The 22085-nt window shown below is 42.0% G+C and overlaps 1 protein-coding gene across 1 annotated transcript in view; it reads left to right on the top strand.

The window, feature by feature from the left end:
• The first annotated feature begins 397 nt into the window (after positions 1–397).
• RAP2A (RAP2A, member of RAS oncogene family) overlaps positions 398–22085 on the top strand; it is a 33846-nt gene continuing 12158 nt past the window's right edge. Inside the window, exon 1 of the mRNA XM_068167805.1 lies at positions 398–884. Coding sequence (XP_068023906.1) covers positions 571–884 — 314 coding nt within the window. The 5' untranslated portion in view covers positions 398–570. The remainder of the gene's footprint in view (positions 885–22085) is intronic.

Genomic DNA, 22085 nt, shown 5'->3' with positions numbered 1-22085 from the left:
CGGCTGCTGGTTGGCCCTCCGGGAAGAGCGTCTCGCAGAGCTGGCCCGAAGAGTGGGCTGAGGGGCGGGTCGCTGTCTCCACGGCGACAGCGCCGGACGAGGGACGGGCGGAGACAGACAGCCTCCGCCGCGACCCGCCGAGTCGCTGCTGCCGTCGGTGTCACGTGCGGCTGCGCAGCCGCCGGTTGGCCGGCACTCTCTGCGAGGGAGGGCACGACGCGGGGAGGGACCACGTGACGAGAGTTGCTCGCCCTCCTCCCTCCTCTTTCTTCCTCCTCAGCGCCGTCCCCCCGCCCCTCCGCACGCTGGCCGGTTGGCTGTTGCCGTGGTGACAGGGGAAGGAGGGGGCGGGGTCGGCGCCCCACCTCAGGCGCGCCGCAGCCCGTGAGCGCGGCCCCGCCGCCGGCAGCGCCGCCCAGGAGCCGCCGCGGCCGGCAGCATCCGCCGGGCGGGCGAGCGGAGCGGGGGCGGCGGGCAGGGCAAAGTGGGGTGGCCCATGGCGGGGGGGTGAGGAGAGGCCGTCGGCAGGTGCGGGTCGGGCAGGCGGTCCGCGCTGGCGGCGGCGGGAGGATGCGCGAGTACAAGGTGGTGGTGCTGGGCTCGGGCGGGGTGGGGAAGTCGGCGCTCACAGTGCAGTTCGTGACCGGCACCTTCATCGAGAAGTACGACCCTACCATCGAGGACTTCTATCGCAAGGAGATCGAAGTGGACGCCTCCCCCTCCGTCCTGGAGATCCTGGACACAGCGGGCACCGAGCAGTTCGCCTCTATGCGGGACCTCTACATCAAGAACGGGCAGGGCTTCATCCTCGTCTACAGCCTGGTCAACCAGCAGAGCTTCCAGGACATCCGTCCCATGCGCGACCAGATCATCCGCGTCAAGAGGTGACTTGCCCGGCGGCTGCTTCTCCGACGGCCGCGCCCGACGCCCACCTGCGGCCCGGCCCGCCGGGGCCTGCGGTCTGCCCGTCCCCCCCCCCCCCCCCCCCCCTTCCGTCCCCTCCTCCCCCGCGCTGGGCCGCCCCGCAGTGCCCGGATCTCCGGCCCGGGGGCTGCCCACGCCCTGCCCGCTGCCCGCTCAGGTGCTTGCCCCGAGGCTTCCTTCCCTCACCTGCCTCCTTCCTTCCCCGGTGGCGCCCCGGGGCGGCAGGACCCCCTCACGCCCTCGCCGGAGCCTCGCCCGCAACCCTGAGCTCCCCGTGGGCGGGTGCCGGCCGCCGGCCGCAAGGGTGGCGGAGCGGGGGCAGACAGGGTTCCGGCGGTTTTGCCTCTCGCCCTCCCCCCTGTTTGCGTTTACGACGCGGTAAGTTTGGGGTGCTTCTCGGTGAAATACGGCAGATAGGCTGGCCACAGACAGGCAGGCAGCAGTCCGTGCCAGCGCTATAAGCGGGGGTGGGGGCAGAAAGCAGTTCCCCGAATATTGTATCGGGTCAGTTCTCGAGTGTACTTTCTTAGTGGACGTGCCGTGGCCGATTTGCAGGGGAAGCGTCTGGGTGTTTTCCTGCAGCACACGTTTTCGAATGCAGCTAGAGATCTGCCTTTTCAGATACCTGCATAGATATTTACGTGAACTTCCCACTTCTTAGAAGTGCAGGGTACAAGCTTCGTTCTTGGTAAAGAGATGAGGACTGATAGCGTTAGGCCTTATGTATGCTCTCTGAATTCCCACGGTCGCGTTGCCAGCTACTCTATTACAAGTGAATCCACAGTGGTGAAGCAGGGCTGCATACTGCCAGTTTGTTGTTATAACCACTACGTTGTTTAGATATATGTCAATCAGATAGATGTCAGTAGCTGAAATGCAGCCAGTTACAGCTAAAATAGTAGATGCATCATTTGAAATCTTAGCAACCGTTTGAACCACAGCATGGATGAGAAAATGCCTCTGGCCAAATCATTGCTGACAGAGATCTGTTATTGCCCGTGAAGAAAGGCTGCAATTATGTCGCAGGGCTGGTTGTAGCTTTGGCTTTGGACATCTGAAAGGGAAATGCATGTTAATAACTTAGTCGGACCACAGCTGTTGGGTTTGCAATGTAGAGTGGAGCATAAAAGGTGAAAGTGACTAGTCTGTATGGTGGGGTATGGTCTGTTCACAGAAACTACCATTCCAGGGCATGGCCTGGGAAAGATGTTGTTTTGAAATTGGGGAAGAGGGTGAGTAGGGGAAAGGGGAGGGAGGAGACAAAGTGCTGATATTTTTAGACTTACAACTTTCTCACAGTAGATATTTCTCAATGTGTGTCCTAACTTTTTCACTGGAGATTTCTAAAGGCCTATGTAATTAAGTTATCTTTAATGAATTATGGCAAATGCATTGTCCATAGCATAATGTTCCTTATTGTTCACACATACCTCATAGAACATTTTATCTTTAAGCAGTTATGGCAGACTTTATTCATTAATAAATTCCTTTGGTTTACCTCTGTTTAATCAGTGATATAAAATTCATTTAGTCTCTGAATGCCTAGCTATGGCTTTTGCAGCATGCATTGTGTCTTGCCATGGAGCATCTTCAATCAAACTCTAGCTTACAGGTTGTGGATAGGTGAAGCGGAATAGAAAGCAACTTGTACTTCCATAGTTACATTGACTCAGCACTGCTGAGAGTGGGTCTAAATGCTGCTCTTGCTTTCCTTCTGCTATCTCTTCTACAGCAAGACTTCAACGTTAGGGTTTTTTTTTTTTTTGCTTTAGTACATTGTGGGAGACATATGAGCAGTGTTTGAATCCTAAATTTAACTTTTGCCAAGTGATTTAAAAGCAACTGAAATATTGCAAATTTTAGTGAGTCCTGAAATTTTCCATTTAGCTGTAGTTGAAAGGAGTTTGCCATTGATTTGCATGCCATTGATAGGTGAAAGGAGTATGCCAGGGGAAGTTTAGGCTGGAGGTGAGGAGAAGGTTCCTCACAGAAAGAGTAATTGGCCGGTGGAATGGGCTGCCCAGGGAGGTGGTGGAGTCACCGTCCCTGGAGGTGTTCATAAAAGGATTAAATGTGGCACTTGGAGCCATGGTTTAGTTGTCATGAGGTGTTAGGTATTAGGGAATAGGTAGGACTTGATGATCTCTGAGGTCTTTTCTGACCTAGTTGATTCTGTGATTCTGCGATTCTGTGATTTGCGGTACTAAAAATATGTCGTTTCAGTGAGCGTATGAGATCTTCCTTCCTCAACTCATCTTGTATTTGTAAATTTTGTTGTTGTTGATACTCTTTGGAACTTGACTTTAAGTCTTACAGCTCCAGTGAACTTACGTGCTGTTGACTTAAATTTGCATCCATGCTGCTAGTGACACTGGAAGGATGCATATTTACATGTATGATATTTATCTGTACAGGGACTTCTGAGTTACGTTTTACAGTTTCACAAATGCGTTTAACCAGTGTTGAAAGATACAAACATAGTCATGTTTACTTAGGGGTTTTGGATGGGGTGTACCTGAAAATTACAACTATATGCTTCTATTGCTACAAACCATGATGTAAAAATCTCTGAACTTTCATTGTCCCTGAAAAACAGTTGACCAGGTCTCTAACTGGTAGGTATCTCTGCATTTTACATGTTGTCCTTGTTACTTTATTTTTTGATGAAGGAATCCCAATGTTGTTACCTAATTAGAGAGTAATTTTAATTACCAAGAATCAGGAAAGCCAAGTGACATTTCTTCTTCTGGGTAAGAGATACACACTTTGCTAGTATACCAGGTATGCAGGGTGTACCACTGCATACCAGGCCAAACTAAGCTAAGAGAGTCCTTCACTCCTGAGTTACTTTATAGGAATGAATGACATGTTCATGAATGAGAGAGAGGAGAGTTAATTCTGAAGCTTAGTGGTTAGAAGAAGTTGAGATCACTCTTGCCAGTGTAGTTTGGTCGTGTTAAATGGCTATTTGATATTGAAAAATGCATAAACATCATCAGATGCTTTACTGCCTCCTGGTAAGATAGTACACAAAGTATGTTACCAGTGCATCTGTAGGTGCTGCATCTGGTCCCTTCTTTCTCTCCAAATGGATTTGGAAGCTTGACAGCAAGCAACTCTGTTGTTTATGCTGCAGACAGCTTGTTCTGAAACTATAGTGGGTTCTCTTTTTCTGGAGAAACCTTTTGTTCATGAGAGCAAGGCTAGACTGGGTGAATGGGCCCATGCCAGCAAAGGTCTGCAGTGAAGGAAGAACAGAAGCTGTCAAATGAAACAGACTGAAGGTGGTACACCCCAGTTCAATATGAAGCTTTAGAAATAAGTAGTGAGTATGCAGATTAAGCAGTGTTATTTTTCTTTTTTTAATGGAAAAAGGAGGTAACTTCTTACACTTTTGTGTTTAGTGTTTGTATGATTAGAAAGCTCTCTGAAGGGAATTTGCTGATACTTACATCTAGTGATTTTTAATTTTGGATTTGTTTTTACCAGTGTTTTTCTCCCATGAAGGCATATTTAAAGCTTGTTGAATATGTATTCTAGGTGCTTATGTAGCCTGCAATAATGTGATTTGTCTGTCCCCTACAGGCTTTAATATCTATGTTTTTGAGTAGAACCCCATGAAGTAGAGAAGTATTATTATTTCTATTCAAGCGGAAGACTAAAGCAGAGAAATAAAAATGAATATTAAGTTAACATGGAGTTATTCACTTGCTGTAATTTCTCTGGAGTCGGACCAGTGCTTGAAAGACAGGACTGTTGTGTTCATGTTTTGGAGATTCTAACAGATTCTACTTACAATAGTATTTTTGAGAAATGCCTCATTTCAAATAGAGAAAAAAATTTGTAATTAATCTGTTGCTTTTTCTTTAGAAAGCAAAACCTAGAAAGTTTGTAAGTGCAAACTGTCTGAAAACGCAGAGTAAAGGATGTAGGTATGCTATGAAATATCACAGAAAAATGCCTCTTGAGTTAAGAATGTTCTTTGTTTGTCAAGATGAAAGTCTGCTTCCCAGTCTAGGGATTCTGTGGTAATTTAAATCATACAGGAGGTGTAATTATTTAAATTTATGAATTGTGAAATCAGTATCTTGAGTCAATGTTAATTTGATGTATTTAGTGATTTAATGGTGATTAAGTCTGAAAAACTATACCTGAAATTACAAATTGTTCAAGCATCTAGATTGAAAATGTTGCTTTTCAAGTACTATGAAAACTAAGTATGATTTTTATTCAAAGAGCACAAGTCCTTTTTAAGCAAGGTTGAATTTACCACTTTCCTGGAAGTCTATGTATTTCTTACCTTTATTTTAAGAACTACTTGGAGAATTCTTTGTAAACACTGCTATAGCACATTTGCCTCCAAACATGGCTTCAGCCTTCCAGGAGCAAATACTGAAGTACTCAGTAGAAGTGAAACTTGGACAGTCCTATTCCTTCTGAAGTACTGCATGCAAAAGCTTGACAAACCCCTAAGGACTTGCATAGATGCTACGTGTAGGGATTGTAGAAATAAGAACTAAATTCCCAAAGTCATTTTTAGCAAGAATTCTCTCTTGTGCAATAATCTCAGTGTAGTGAATTGATTAAAGTAGTCATTTTCAGGCAAAAAAAAAGGCAGGGCAAGCAATAAGCATGGCCAGCATTCTCTGTAGGATACTTGGCCAAGCTTCCGGCCAAGCTTCCAGCTGCTCTTGTGCACCCATCGGATGGAATTTAGTACTTCATTGTAAGAACAGATTAATAAATTTTAAGTCCTATCAAACACAAACATTTCTGAGAAAACATAGGAACCTGAATAGAAGATAAATGCTGGCTTCTCTTTTTTTTTTTGAGGGACACCTATGGATAACTCTCTTGGCTGAGAATCTTGATTTATGACAAGAAAATGCAAATCTGTAGAGGTATAAAGAAGTGGTAAACACAAATCTTCCATCATGTGAAACCAGCCCTGTGTATGACATCAGAACCTTAAGCTGTATGACCATTTTTCATGTATTGTTGTGGAACTGATGAGTAGACTGGTCTCTTAGTGTCTGTAACAGAAAGAGTAGATGTGTGCAATGTACAGGTCATTTGAAAATAACAACCACTTTTTTTCCTGGATCTATAGAGTTTAGATTATATTTTATATTTTTTTTTCTGTGAATCTACCTTTGTTTTAATTTGAAATTAATGAACTAGTTCTCTTGGTCAAAATTGTAGGTTTCTTGATTCAACTGGGGAATTCTTACACAGACAATCCTCTGAAAAATGTCTCTGACAGTGTGCAATTTTAAGTTATAGATGATCATTTTAAGTTGCTTGGCTTAGTCTTAAACTCTGATATTTCAAGGTTCTCGTGCATCTTTGGAACATATTACCTTTTAAGTTTCCCTGTAGAAGCTTCTGATTTAAATTCTATACTTGCAGAGATCTCTGGACTTTTTGGTGTTGTGTCCTGCCATTGCCCCTTTCTTAATCTGAAATATTTGAGTTACTTTGTGTGGACACCATGAAAACTGGGAGACAATGCTTATAGCCAGAGTCTTCTAATGTGTTTCTTTGTTTTTTGGCTGCTCCCCCTGTCCTGCCATCTGTCCCCCTAGCTAATCATATAGATATTCCTTTCCAAGATTTATTTATTTTCCTTTGTAAGGTAAAGTGACGTGATAGTTTTTTGTATGTGGGCACTGAAAATAAATCTTTTTATCCCCTCCTGCTTTTTAGGTGTCCTTTGGACTTTTATTGAAAAAGCCAGGTAGGCAAGCTCCTTTTGTGTGCATGTTTAGTTTAGATTGTGCTAGTTTAGAGTATAACATACCTTTTTTATGACGCTTGTATCACTTAGCATCATCTTCTGTTTTCAGGTCTCTTAATTGCTGCTGTAGTTCATGTTGTTGTAGATATGTGTGAATAAATACGGATAGCTACAATTGTCAAATACTGGAACAGTATGTGGCAAGACTTCTTAAACTCGTTTTCAGTTGTGCAGTGTTGCTTGATGGTGTCTGTGTTGTGAAATGCTATTAAATGTGTTAAAGACCAAATATAACAGTGGCTTTAATGGCTTTCGTAGTTTAGTACAACAATATAGCATCGATGGTTGGGGTTGAATATTTTTTTTTATCCCACTCTTCATTAAGCTGTTTTGACATAGATTTTGCAATGAATATTCGGAAAACGTATTAGAAAAAAATCATTGCTCATTAGAATTTCTGTTCTGCCCATGAATTTCTGTTTTGCCAAGAGGACAATAATTCTTTAAATACTGTTTTTTATAGCCAACACAGTTGGCAGTGACTTTCTTTCATTCAAAATGATTCTCTGCTCTTCAGTTGGATAGTATGTGGATAGAAGCAAATTTTATTGTTTGGTCATACATAAAACATTCTGGCTAACAGTATGTTTAGTTAAAATTCTTATGTTAGCAGGCGTGCTTTTTGGACTGAGATGTTAAAACGGGATATTCTTTGGTGATTGAAAGTTTTTAGATGAAAATTTGATATGTCTGAGTGGGTGGCTCTCCCATTAATCATTAAATCTGTTCCTTTTTTAGCTTTCCTCTTATTTCAGTGTCAGATTTTGATTTTTTTGTTTGTTTGGTTTGCACCTAAGAACAAACCTGGGCTTACCAGTTATTTAATTTCTGAAATATTACAAGTGTTGCTTAAACTTTCCCCCACCACCACCTTGCAAATTGTGTAGGTGGTATGTGATGATAACGTTTTGAGAGAGAATAGGGAAGCAATTGGGACTGCGGTGCTAAATTATCCTGGCATGTAGTGACTTGTACAAAGATTTATGTTATTGTTAAGGTAACTAGAACCACAGCTATCTGCTTCTTCATGTTCATTAGTTTCCTGCTCATCTGATATTTTGTTTGTTTCTTTTTTTTTCCTCATAGGTTTCCAATACAGGACTAGTACTCAGTTTTTGCTGCGCTAAGGCAAACAGTATAGTCTAGGTAGAGTTTACAATGATGAGTGCAACTCAGACACTTTTTTTGTCAATGGGTTGCATTTTAGCAGCTGTGTTGCCTTAAATCCTAGTCTAGACAAGAGAATTAAAGGTGTGATAGGACTGTGTGCATTATCCTTTCCCAACGTTAGTGTCGTGAGGCTAGCTCAACTAGTTGGTGCTGTACTCTTTAAAAATGCAGCGGTGGGAGTATTTTAATTCTTGTCTTGATTGGTTCTAGACTAGGTGAAGGACAAAAGGAGGAGTAAGTGTTTTGAGAGTGGATTAGCTTGTTTTGAAACATCACTAGTGTCATATAGATAGAGCCTCAATGACTTAAAAATATTACTATTACCTTCTGCTAAAAGTCAGGACAATTCATGGATTCACAGAATGGTTGGCGTAGTTCCATCCCCTCACTGCAGTGGGCAGGGGTACCCTTCACTAGACCAGGTTGCTCAAGGCCTCATCCAACCTGGCCTTGAACACCTCCTGGGAGGGAGCATCCATGGCAACCTCCCTGGGTAACCTGTTCCAGTGTCTCACCACTCTTACTGTAAAGAATTTCTTTCTAACATACAGTCTAAATTTACCCTTCTCAAGCTTAAATCCATTCCCCCTTGTCCTATCACAACAAGCCTAAGTAAGAAGTCCCTTCCTGCCTGTTATGTAGGTCTGTTTCAGGTACTGGAAGGCTGCTATAATGAAGCAGACATCAAAGCATTTAAAAACAATACAATGTAATAACTTAAGGAGGTGTTCTGGGGTACAATAATGTATAAATCTTACTTTGTAGAAGAGTTTTGGTTAGCAGGTAGTGACCTTAACTAAACAATTAATAATGTCTGATATTCCCATGTGAGCATCAATTCAACTACAGTTTAATTGAACTGGAAATTAATTGAATAAGGGTGCTGAATTTAAGTGCTCCAAATGTTGTGAAAAGCTTTCATCCTGCAAGAAAAGATGCTTTCAAGAAATACCATGCAGATCACTTCTGTGCTATAGGTGCATATACTGTAACAAGAAAGTTTTGGTAGGAGGATGTTTCTACTCTTGGCCCTCATGCTGCTAAATATATCTTACAGTATACAAGATAAGCCAGGACTGATGAGCCTACTTTTATCAGATTTAGTCTGGTTGCAGTTTCTCATATTGCTTTAATACCTTTCTAACTGCTGTACAAAATCTTACTTGAAATGTTTTAGAAAGGTGCAAATAATTTGAATGCTTTTTCATTTTGAAAAGCCAGGAACCTTACAAGACCTATCAAAAAAATGCACAAATCCTTTCCCCAAGAATTGCTTTTCTTCTGAAATTTCCTGACCCTTTTTTAATTTCATTTTTTAAATTTAGAAGCTCCTTGCTTTTGTCATAGTAAAACAATATGGTTTGTTGTTTTGGGGTTTGTTTGTTTTTTGCTTTACACCATTTTCTCCAGAAGTAATCAATGGGGGGGGGGGGATTTTGTGGGGATTTAGTGGGGGGGTTTGTTGGTTTGTTTGCTTGTTTTTGTCACTCACCTCTCTATTCAGTTGCACTTGTCCAAGATGCAGGATCCTGGATATGTGTACTTTTTGAACTACATGACAGCACTCCTTATTTCTATACTCCTATTTGTCTTTAAGGTGATAGGTTTTCAATTTGTGGATTATTTTCTACTGCCAGAACTTGACACCGTTAAAGGGTTTTCCTAGTAGTAATCCTCTGTCTCCAGGTTTAAAATTTGTCCCTCTTCTCTTCTTGTAATTCTTCTGAAAACAAGTGAAGTGGTGGTGTCTTGTGGATTAAGGGGTGTTTTTGTTTGGCTTTGGGTTGTTTTGTTTGTGTGTGTGTGTTTTGTTGTTGTGGGGGTTTTGTTTGTTTTTGTTCTAACTTTAGGAATGCAGTTTCTTTTTGAAAATAATTCAGAGGGCAGATGGTGATCACCTTGAACTTCTGGAGCATTTTATCAGCTACCTTTCATACTTCCCTCCCCTCCCCCCCAAAAAACCCCAAAATCTAGTCTGAGTGCTTCTCAATCTCCAACCAAATCTAAGCTCTCCATTTTGCTGCTTAAAGTAGGCATCTGCATGATTAGTCTCAGAAGCAGTTAGATTCTTGATAGCTGACATGCAGGTTACTCCCTACAATGCCTGGAAGAGAGAAGCATGAGTCACCTTCTGCAGGGTTAACTCTTCAGTCCACAGTTGAATTCCATGCAGTAATCTGGAATGAATTCTAACCTTGCTGTTGTCCGTTTGGGTGTGGTGTTAGGTTTGGGAAGGGGAGTAGCGGGGATCAGTGTAGTACCACTTAAGCTTGTTTCATCTGCTTGGGTTCTTCGACAGATAAGCACCTCAGTATACACTGCAGGTTTTGGGGCTATGAGAGTTTGGTTTCAGTTTTGTAATGACTGTACAGGGAATCCTGGCACTGATCATCTGAAAATCATAGAAGCATAGAATCAGTAAGGTTGGAAAAGACCTCAGAGATCATCCAGTCCAACCTATCACCCAACACCTCATGACTAACTAAACCATGGCTTCAAGTGCCACGTCCACTCCTCTTTTGAACACCTCCAGGGGCGGTGAGTCAACGACCTCCTGGGCAGCACATTCCAATGGCCAATAATTCTTTCTATGAAGAGCTGTCTCCTCACCTCGAGCCTAAACTTCTCCTGGTGCAGCTCAAGACTGTGTCATCTTGTTCTGGTGCTGGTTGCCTGGGAGAAGAGACCAACCCCCACCTGGCTACAACCTCCCTTCAGGTACTTGTAGACAGCAATAAGGTCTCCCCTGAGCCTCCTCTTCTCCAGGCTAAGCAACCCCAGCTCCCTCAGCCTCTCCTCATAGGGCTTGTGCTCAAGGCCTCTCCCCAGCCTCGTTGCCCTTCTCTGGACATGTTCCAGCAACTCAACATCTTTCCTAAACTGAGGGGCCCAGAACTGGACACAGGAGTCAAGGTGTGGCCTAACCAGTGCTGAGTACAGGGGCACAATGACTTCCCTGCTCCTGCTGGCCACACTATTCCTGATACAGGCCAGGATGCCGTTGGCCTTCCTGGCCCCCTGGGCACACTCCTGGCTCATGTTGTGCCAGTTATCAACCAGTACCCCCAGGTCCCTCTCTGTCTGGCTACTCTCCAGCCACTCTGACCCAGCCTGTAGCTCTGCATGGGGTTGTTGTGGCCAATGTGCAGCACCTGGCACTTGGACTTGTTGAATGTCATCATGTTGGACTCTGCCCATCTGTCCAGCCTGTCAAGGTCCCTCTGCAGAGCCCTTCTACCCTCTAACAGATCAACACCTGCTCCAAACTTGGTGTCATCTGCAAACTTACTAATGGTGGACTCAATCCCCTCATCCAGATCATCAATAAAGATATTGAGCAGGGTGGGGCCCAGCACAGATCCCTGGGGGACACCACTAGTGACTGGCTGCCAGCTGGATGTGGCACCATTCACCACCGCTCTCTGGGCTCAGCCCTTCAGCCAGTTCCTAACCCAGCACAGAGTGCAACTGTCCAAGCCACAAGCTGACAGCTTAATCAGGAGTTTGCTATGGGGGACGATGTCAAAGGCCTTGCTGAAGTCCAGGTAGACTACATCCACAGCCTTCCTCACATCCACCAGACAGTCACCAGATCATAGAAGGAGATCAGGTTGGTCAGGCAGGACCTGCCCTTCCTGAATCCATGCTGGCTGGGCCTGATCCCTTGGCCATCCTGTAAGTGCTGTGTGATTTCACTCAGGATGACCTGTTCCATGATCTTGCCTGGCACTGAGGTCAGGCTGACAGGCCTGTAGTTTGCAGGCTCTTCTTGTGGATGGGCATCACACTGGTCAGCTTCCAGTCATCTGGGACCTCTCTGGTGAGCCAGGACTGTTGAAAAATGATGGAGAGCAGCTTGGCCAGCTCATATGCCAGCTCTCTCAGCACCCTAGGATGGATCCCATCCAGTCCCATGGAATTGTGGGCATCCAAGTGGCTCAGCAAGTCCCTAACTGCTTCCTCATGCATTTCAGGGGTACTACACTGCTCCCTGACCCCATCTGCAAGTTCAGGAGGCCAGGTATACTGGAGACCTCTGCTTTACTGTTGAAAATTGAGGCAAAGAAAGTATTTAGAACCTCAGCCTTTTCCTCATGTTTAGTTACAATGTTACCCTCCAGGTCCAATAAGGAATGGAGGTTCTTCTTGCCCCTCTTTTTAGCATTAATATATTAATAAAAAGCATTTTTGTAGTCTTTCACACCAGTGGACAGCTTAAGTTTAACTGGGCTTCTGTCTCTCTAATTTTTCTCCTACATGATCTAACAAGATCCTTAAACATATCTTGAGTTGCCTCCTCCCCCTTCCAAAGGCAATACATCCTCTTTTTATCCCTTAATTCCTTCAAGAGCTGCTTGCTCATCCAGGCCGGTCGCCTTCCCCGCTGGCTCATCTTTCGGCACGTGGGAACTGCCAGTTCCTGTGCCTTCAAGAGCTCCTGTTTGAAGTAGGTCCAACCATCCTGGACCCCTCTGTTCTTAAGGGCTGCTACCCAGGGCACTCTAAATTAGTTGCTTAAATAAGCTGAAATCTGCCTTCTGGAATTCCAAAGTTACTGCTCTTCCTTATTTCCCTGCATATTGAAAACTCCACTATCTCATGGTCGCTGCACCCTAGACAGCCTCCTGCCCCCACACCTCCCACCAGCCCTTCCCTGTTGCAGAACAGCGCTGGAGGAAATGCTTGCCTCTTTTTTTTTTTTTCCCCTATGTCATTGTTGACTTTTCTTGCAAAATAGCTTAGTGTTTCTTTTCTCTGTCAATTCTTTAGGAATTTGCTTTGTTCCAAGATGTGTTACCCTGTCGCAGAAAACCACTTGAACTATTTCCCTGTGTGTATAGAATCTTTCCTCTTGAGGCAGGCCCTCCCCATGGTGAGAGCACGTTCTAAAAGAATGAGAGACAAATTACAGCCTCTATGTCATCATCAAGCAGCAGCTGACCTTTTATGAAATACTGTGGTCCCCTGGACTAAGGGAGTCTTCTGGTGATCATTCACTGTATGGGATATTGATTTTGTATTTTTGCAGTGACTTCTTAATCTACAGTGAATAAGTAGTCCTGAGAAATCCTTAGGTTTCAGTCCCCAGTGTCCCTAAGCTTATGTGCTTAATCTTTCCTCTTGTTTTCTCAGGATTCGTTACTTTGCCTTCATGTATTTGTATGTGGCTTCCTAGTGACACATCTTCAATAGGAAGACTGAAGAGTATTTTCTCAGTCTCACCTATAGCTTAGTGGTCACAGCAGTCTTCTAGGAAAAGCAGATGTGAAACTCGTATGACTGAAGAAGCTGTGTGGTGCTGTCTGATGATCATCTTCTGGATCAGTGTCGCAATTGCTGTACTGCTATGTTAAATGCAAGAAACAGTGTTGCCACTACTTGCTTTTATTCCCATGGCTTTCTGTGGACATAATATCTGTTGTGGCTTTTGTTTACTACATTCACAGGGGCATGTTTAGTGAATTAGGCTTCTTGAGGGATTTGGCTGCTTGCATGCCTCATCTGTAAATCCCAAGAGAGCCTAGGGTGGTGACCCTGTTGTCATTCCAATATATGTCTCAGCTGGGCTTGCACAGCTCTAGGCCTTCAAATGGCTACCTTGTTTGGATAAAAACTTTAGATCCATATGGCCTGTCATAAAATTAAGTAGGCAGAAATTTTGCAGAGCAGTCTCTTGGACATGAGTCCCTAAATTTTTCTGGAGTCTTAGTATCTTGACCTACCTCAGTTTTGTATTCAGACTCAGAAATATTTACCATTGGAGTGTTTTCTTATCTTTACCTCTTGCTTTTTCATGTCAGTGTTATTCATTGTGTTTGGAGCTGTTAATTTCTGAATGCCTTTGTATGAATGTTGTTAGAACAAAATAATAAGACTTGATGATGATATCGTCCACAGCGTGGCCTTGACAGTTATGCTGTAGGTGTCTTCCTTATCTAGAAAGGAGTTCTGCACACAGGTTATATTATATTGCTGATTATAGCATATTTGGAGTAAAATCTGCTTGGGTAGCTATCCTCATACTCGCACAGACAGTTGTTTGAGGAATAATTGACTCTTTCCCTCAGAAGAAACTGGAGAAGCAGATGATATCAAGATAGCCTGCTGAGAGTCCATACAGTTTAAATATGAAATATCAAACATGAAGAAACTTGACTGATTTAGTCTTCTGTGTTTCCAGTAGTTTGAATGTCTGCAGCCTCACTTATGATTAGAATATACAGGAGCTTAGCAGGCTATCTTTTTATCATCGGTTTCTCTGCTGGTTATTATAGGTTGGCCGTGTGAGAGAATCTACAGCTTTCTGCTCCTCAGTGATGTTCCAGGAAATTCAGGCATGGTGACGCATTCTGGAATGTCACTCGATTCGAATATTCCCAAATTGGGTTCAAATTGGGGAGAAGCTAGGCTGTCCTGTTGATGTGGATGCATTTTGATGGGATAGGTTTGAAGAATCTTCTGCTGCCTTTAAAGATAGTATTACAAAACAGACTACAATTTTGCTTGGACTCTGTGAGTGGATATCTAATGCTCTTGCCTCTAGTTTGGCACTCCACACTATCATTTGCTATCTGGGATTGTGTAACCTCTGTTGCTTACAAAAGTATCACCATCTTATTATGTAGCTGCTGCAAATTTCTGATTAATCCATTTACCATCTAGAGGTTTTTAGTAACCCTTTTGCTTCTAGTGCTTCTTGTAACCAGATTTCATAGCAGCCAAAGTCAGATGCTTGCTTACCCATCGACAGCTGTTGGCAAGGAATGCTGTTCCTGTTACCACTCTCAGTACCAGCTTTTACTTAAAGGTCTGCCATTACTACAGAGATAGTCCTGTTGCCACCAGGAACTGTGCCTCAAATTCTCCCCTAGCCACATAATTAGAAGATTGCTGGACTTGCTCTGCATCTGTATGAAGGTGTTGCTCGCAGTCCTTGGACAGCCTCCTGATGGACTACAGCTGCTGTTCATTTCATCTTTTTGATTTACACTGTTGTTTACATTTGTAATTGCCAAGAGTTCAACTGCTAGGCAGCTATAATGGTTTATAGACTGGAGACATAATGTAAATGTTTAACTAATATCAGGGCCCTTTCTCAAGGGAAGGAAGTGACTGACACTTGAAGACAATATGAACCCTCAGTCATACTACTGAACTACAGCAGACATTCGGAATACCATTACCTGGCCAAATGTTATATCACAATAAGCATCATGGTTGTCTGATCTGATGATGGAAAGGTGGTCTGTTTTGTTCCTCTTGCTACTTTCATAATTCTGTGATTGAACAAATCCACAGTTCAGTTTTTACCTAGTAAAGTTTACAATATAACTGTCTGAAAAGGGAAATAAAATGTATGGAAAGTTAGGATCAGGATACTTTAACTTCAAATATACAGATTGCTCTGGATCATAAGGAAGAAGGAAGGAGGGCAATTTGCATACCATTGCAGGGGTTTATTGATACATCCCCAGGCTTGATGTGGACATGGCTGAGGGAAAAAACGTGGTTACAAAGTTTTTACCTCTGACAAGAATTACTTGCAGACTCAACATAGGAAAGACACTAGGATTTTGGAGAAGAAAAAGTTTACTCCTTATTCTTTCCACGGATTCTCACGAATTTATTCATTGTGCACTTGCAGCCCAGAAGGCCAACCACATCCTAGGCTGCCTCAAAGGAAGTGTGACCAGACAGAAGATGGAGGTGGTTCTCCCCTTCTGCTCTTGTGAGACCCCACCTGGAGTACTGTGTTCAGTTCTGGTGTCCCCAGCATAAGGACATCAAACTGCTGGAGTGTGTCCAGGGGAGGGCTATAAAAATGATCAGAGGACTAGAGCACCTCCCCTGTACAGTCAGGTTGAGAGAGTTGGGTCTGTTCTGCCTGGAGAAGAGAAGGCTCTAGGGAGACCTAATAGCAGCCTTCCAGTACCTGAAGGTGGCCTACATGAAATACAGGAAAGGATTTAACAAAAAAGCATCCTTTTTTAAAAAAGATTAACATATTTAAGGAAGAAAACAAATCACCTAAAAGTGTGAAAACACTGGTCTTAGCATATGTTGAATTCTCTTCCAGATGGCTTTTATTCAGAAGTAGTGATTGCCATCATAGTATCTTCCTCTGCCAGAGAGGGGCAATGGAAAGCTTAGTCTTAGATGAAAGATGAGAAGGCACACCTTTAAAGTCCCTTATTGCTCTAAAATTAAGCAATTGCATTACCTTACTAGCTGGGATAATTGGGCTGGTAATTGAAGTCTACATTCTTCTCCCAGAGATGATCAAAACGCCTTCCTTTGAAAGACTTTCTGTCTGTCAGCAAGAAATGTGGTTAGATTAAAAGGACTGGGAAGAGTCTGGGCTTCACACCCCCATACACACCTTCATATTAATTGAAGTGGCCTTTCTGCATAGGACAACTTAATGTGGAAAAAATAATTAGTGGACTATTTTCAGGAAATTCTAGTTACCAATTAGTGAGTCAAAGAAGAAGTTGTAATGGGCACTAAGGCGTGTGGTACCTTTAAATACTTTCTTAAAAGAAATCGATCTCAAATATTTTCTTAACATTTGTACTGTCAGCTTTGAGGGTTAAGTATGCAAACTATCATCTTTTCTGTACATAGAATGTGACAGACATTTAAATATTGGGGTAGTATTTTTTGCTCAGAATAAAACAAAGTATGCTATAGTTTAGTATCTTTCACAAACTGTTACCTGCCTAAATGCTGCCACTTTACTTACTCAGAGAGACAGATAAAATGTCTGTATATATACATAAATATGTGCAGAGAGGTTTTTCAGTCTTCCAGCCTGTGAGATCAGGAGCCAGGACAAAAATCAGTATGTGGATTTCACTAGGTCCTGCAGTATCTGTTTAAAACAGTTTAAAACAGGCTTTGTCCACATATAAAAATGTGGTCACTAAGTTACTTTCTGAACAAGTTTGGCTAAGCAAATGTAAAGCCACATTTTTATTTTCTACCTAATTTAAGAATATTAAAATTAGTGTCTATGGGGGAATTTGCAATGTATTAAATTATTTAGGTTGGCCTGGTTCAGTTTTTATTCTCCCTCTTGTTCTGTGAAGGTTTTTTGTTGTTTTTTGTTTTTTTTTTCTCTCTCCCACTTTTAACATGCATGCACACATTGCTTTATCTGCCAGCTAGCAAAGCTCATCCTTTACATCAGTTCAGCTGAGTAGCCAGCATTTTGGGTGACAGAGGCCATCAGCTAGTATACAGCCACCAACAAAATGCCAGTATGGAGGTGCTGCCATGTCCTAGGGAATGCCAACAGCCAGGAGGCTTAGACTCTGACCCCAGTATACCCTTTCCATTGCTGACATAGCTTTAGCGCCAACCAAAGCAGCCAGGTGCTCAAAGCCCCAGACATGTGGTGGTGTGGTGACGGAATCCTCGAAGCTAACCTTGCTGTTGCAAGGCGTGGCCTAATAGCTTATGTTAATGTATACAAGATGAAATTGTCTTCAGAGTGATTGAGTGCCAAAATGTGTGTTCATAGACAATAAAATGGCTGTCAGGTTGGTAAAACTATTCTGGGAAAAGGTAGCTTTTGTTAACCTAGACCCAAAGAAATTAACATTTACGTGGTAGTTAAAACATAAGTGGCTCAACATCTGAGATGATGAGTATATCTGAGCTCCTCATTTTAGCTGTCTTCATTTTAAGTTACTCAAATGTTAGATTTGACATACACATACACACACATAAGGAAGAATAAAATGCTTAATTTTACTGTTGTATGTACTAGATAGCCTACATTTCATGTAATTTCATAAACAAATTCTTACTAGGATAGTCTTGAATACTAGAAGCATTAACTTTAGTTCCAGGTCATCCACATTGATTTAGAATGAAGTGGTCAGTTTTTCTTTAATTGATAACTTGTCCTACTGTAGGAAGAATGAAAAAAGCTCATAAGAAAATTATTTCTGAAAATTGTGCTCAAAATAGAGAGGTTATCAGTAAATCATATTTTATATTGATCTCAGAGACTGGTTGCATGCTGGGAGCAGTATTTTATACTTTCAGGTAAGCCAAAACATACTTCAAAAAAGGCTCAAACCAGCAAATGAACAAGCCACCTCCTGCACAATGCCTTTGGAAGCTCTTATCTTAATATATTCATCTTTAGATATGGAAACCATTTCATTTAATTAGCTGATGTGCTGGTTTTTTGAATCCGATTTATGGAGTTACAAAGTTGAGTTGTTAAAGATGGAGGTCACTTCTGAAAACGGGAGGAAAAACCTGTTCATTCAAGCATTCCAACTATTTGAACCAAGCTTATGATAATTAGATAAATTATTCTGTAAAATAAGAACTAACAACTTTGCGAAGTCATGACAGAAAGCTTTTCTTTCCCAGGTCAAATGTTCTGGTAGAAACTCCACAGGAGTGAAGAGACTTTCAGAGCATCTGCTAATGAAATTAGTCAAGGCCTTTAGATTCTGTTTTTCTCTGTTGATGACAAATTTTATCAAAAGAAGGCTTGCCTGTAGTCAAAAGGATATAAAGTCATAATACTACTTCTGAAGTAAAAGAGAAAATTATGGAAGTTGTACTGTTTTTCTCATAAATTTGTTCATTTATACGAGCCTGGCCACTTGCTTAGTTTCTGTAAAGTAATTTGTCTTCTGAAACCTAATCATACCATTGTGAGGAAAAGCTGTCTCAACAGACCATTTTCTTTTCAGAGTTTTCTTTCATGCATTGTAGGATATTTTTATTAGCTTGAAGGACATTAGGGCTGTATTTTTCTTTGGTTACTAGGGCAACAAAGAAGCATCTGTTATGTGCTAGAAACACAAATTCTCTTCAGACTGTGCAATATCATACAAACTCTGGTATCTACCTGACTTAGCTTCTACACAGGGATTGATAAGAATGCAGAACCTTATGCCAGCTTGTTTGCCTCTTAATCCATTCTTTTTATTTTACTTTTTCTTGAGTTTTAGTGACCTGAAGCAAGGTTCACTGGAAAAGGTCAAATACTTTAAATAAAAGCCACTATGGAAATGCAGTTTGCATCCATAAGTAATGCTCAGTTCTACAGACCAGATGGCGGTAATCAAATTGTCAGAGGTGAATCTTGTGACCCAGGCTTGCATATGTTTTCAAAGGCTAGATCTGGGTGCTGCTGAAAGTCTGCAGCTCTGACTTCTTGGAGTAAGAAGGTCCTTACTTCAACATGGAGAAGGACCTGTGGCATTCTGTGTGGTTCTGACTGGACGGCACAACACAATAATTTCTGAGCTCTAATCCTTTGGAAGCAGATGATGCTGCTAAGAAGGTTTTGAATTAATTATTAGTCCTATTCTTGAAGACTGTAAAAGTGTATTTTCAATTAGCTAGCAAAAATCCTATTAGAATAGTTTAAATAAGTGTTACAGTAGGATTTTTATCAGTGATTATAAATTGGCTAAAGGAATACAAGAGTGTGTTTGCTTTGAAGAGTGACATAATACCTTACAGGAATGTAGCCTTCTGGCCCTTTTAAAATGCATGTGCATTTGACTGTTTGTGCTAGCCAAACTTTTGTGTATCCACTAAAGTTTCGCTTTCCATAATTTAAATAAGGATCAAGAGATTGAAGTTCTTATTAACTTATGTTTGTTCTTTAGTTAATTCTTTTGAATCTGGTTAACTCACTCTGCTTTCATAATTCTAGTATATCTCTCTATCTTGAGTCTTGTATGATTATCAGTTCCTCTACATAAACAAATAACTATAAGTATCTGTATAGTTTTGGCATTTATTTAATAGCCCATTTTCTATGGAAACAAGCCTTATGCAACTCATTTATCTGCTTGTCTGATCTTCCTCTATTACCTGCCAGTAAGTTTTGAATTCTATCAAAGTTACTAAGTTAACATTCTACTGGAGGTCCCCAAAGAGGTTGTGGAAGGTCTGTCCTTAGAGGTTTTCAAGACTGAACTATAGATGACCCAGAGCAAGCTGGTTGAGATCTCCTGGCTGACCTTACTCTGGGTAGGGGATTGAACTAAGAGAACTCCCAAGGTCCCTTGCTGCCCCGTTGGTTCTGTAGTTTGACATCTGAAATTAATTAGAAAACAATAATTAAGTTCTGTCTGAATTGTTGGTGGGAAGACACCCTGTCAGTGCTCTAGTTGTAGAAGAAACTGGCATGTACTCACCCCTAATTGTGAACTGGACTATGGTGAGGAGAAGAGTTGTAGGCAGAAGGAGAAAAATGGAGCTCTGGATATCAACATTGACTGAATCTGTAAAAAACTAGACCTACCATTGTCCTCATAAATTGCTTCCCAAAGTTTGTGCTTTATAGAAGGGCTGGATGGTGCTGAAGCTTTTCCAAACAAAATATCAGTAATATCTTTGTCTCAGATTTTTCTTTAACCCAGCTAGAGGCATAAACTTTGATGTATCCAAATTGGTGTAAATGTGGTTGCTTTCCTTCTTATCCTCCCACCTTTGTCAGTGCTTCCTTATGCAGTAAGCTTACAGTATATTTTAAAATATGGCAGTAATTCATCTGAAGTTTGCATGTCAAGAGATAAGCTTCTGAGAAATTTTCTGTGACAAAGCATGTATTGTTAGATAACAGGTAATGAATACAACAATTAATAAAAATATCAAAATCTTAGAATCCATAGATTTGCTGTGTGGTGTGCAAGAGGCTTATATTGCTTTAAACAGTTATCTGCATTTTTCATTGCCTCTGCAAGGTACCTGGTCACTCCTACACTGCCAGAATATGAAGGATTTTTGATCTTGTAGAAGTTTTGTACAGAGAAGCAAGGGGAGGAGAAATCCCTCAATGTCAGCATATGTTTTAAGTTATTGTAGACCCTTGAGCTTCTGCTCAAGCCAGTGGTATTGAAGTGAGGTATCAACCTCAGCTTTGTCCCCCAGGCTGGTATTCTTGCTTATGGTCTGACACATGCCTAATCTAATAGCTTTATACTTTCTGCTGGGAAGTTTAGTCTTGGCACAGAATCTGTCCTAACATTTCTGTTCTCAATAGTTGTAAAGAAAACCTAAGATTTGTGGTGTTACAGAGGTTACTGCTGAGAATAGCTAGTGTGCAGAATATTCTCTTGGAAATAAAGCAAAACTGCTAATGTGTCCTTGAAGATGTTGTCTTAGGTTTAGGGAGCAAGACAGATACGCTTTATGCCTCCCCAGAGGAGTAATGAAAATGCTCCACACAGGATTGGAAAGAATTGGAAATGTAAATGGAAGTACTATTCACAATTGTATACCACAATAGAAAAACATACACAGTACACAAATTCATATTCAACCTCAGCCCATCTCCCTTATCTGAGCCTACCACAGAACCTCATTAGGCCAAAAATTTCCAAAGCCTCCCTCCAAACCAGGCCAACATCCAGGCCTCAAATGCCCCCCATACCTCCCTGCCTTCTTCCCCACCAGGCCAAATGGCACAGCTAAATATTAGCCTTCCCAAGGCCAAGCCAGGCAGCAAGCCCCCCCAAAACCCAGATATAATTGTCTGCACCCAGCTGGGAGAAGAGAGAGGGATAAAAAGGGCTGAACAGCTTGTGCTGTTCCTTTATAAAGGGAAGATGCAGGCATTACAGGATGGGAATAACATAGATGACACTTTGCGACGTCCATCTCTGGACCTTTCTAGCCCCTGGTCTCTATGGTTAAGACATCCCAGTTTCTTAAACCCACAACAGATGTTCAGATTGTCTCCATTGCTAAGAATGGAAGATCTCAGAAGTGTTTACCTGTCATAGAGGTTAAAGCTGACAACGGTCGTTTTCTTCAGATGGAGAACAGAGGTACAGAGTTCAAGAGACTTGCTAGAAATTGCACAGGAAGTCTGTACCAGGGTATGGAACTGAGCCCGCATCTCTGTCAGCTCTCCTCTCACTTGATGTTTAATGTTTTCTGCAGTGTTTCAGAGGATGAAGTTTAGTAAGTGCTTATGTCTGCAAAAGCAGTTACTTTAAAGAATTGTCTTTTTAAAGGCTTGAAAATCTTAATTTTAGTATTTTCCATGTGTTCCGTGGCTCCATTTGGTAGGTGCTGCAAACCTTGACATACCCAGTTGTGCTCATGTTATTGGAATAAACTTTAGTATGGCATACAGCTGAAAAAATACTGAAGGTCTGAAAGCTATACAGTCATTAAAAATGTTTTTCAATTACAGACACAAATT

The sequence above is a fragment of the Melanerpes formicivorus genome, unplaced genomic scaffold (genome assembly GCF_026170545.1).
Source record: "Melanerpes formicivorus ecotype bairdi unplaced genomic scaffold, bMelFor1.0.p_v2 SCAF_1, whole genome shotgun sequence".
Lineage (NCBI taxonomy): Eukaryota > Metazoa > Chordata > Aves > Piciformes > Picidae > Melanerpes > Melanerpes formicivorus.
The sequence above is the reverse complement of the archived record's forward strand: the minus strand, read 5'-3'. Positions and strand labels throughout refer to the sequence as shown.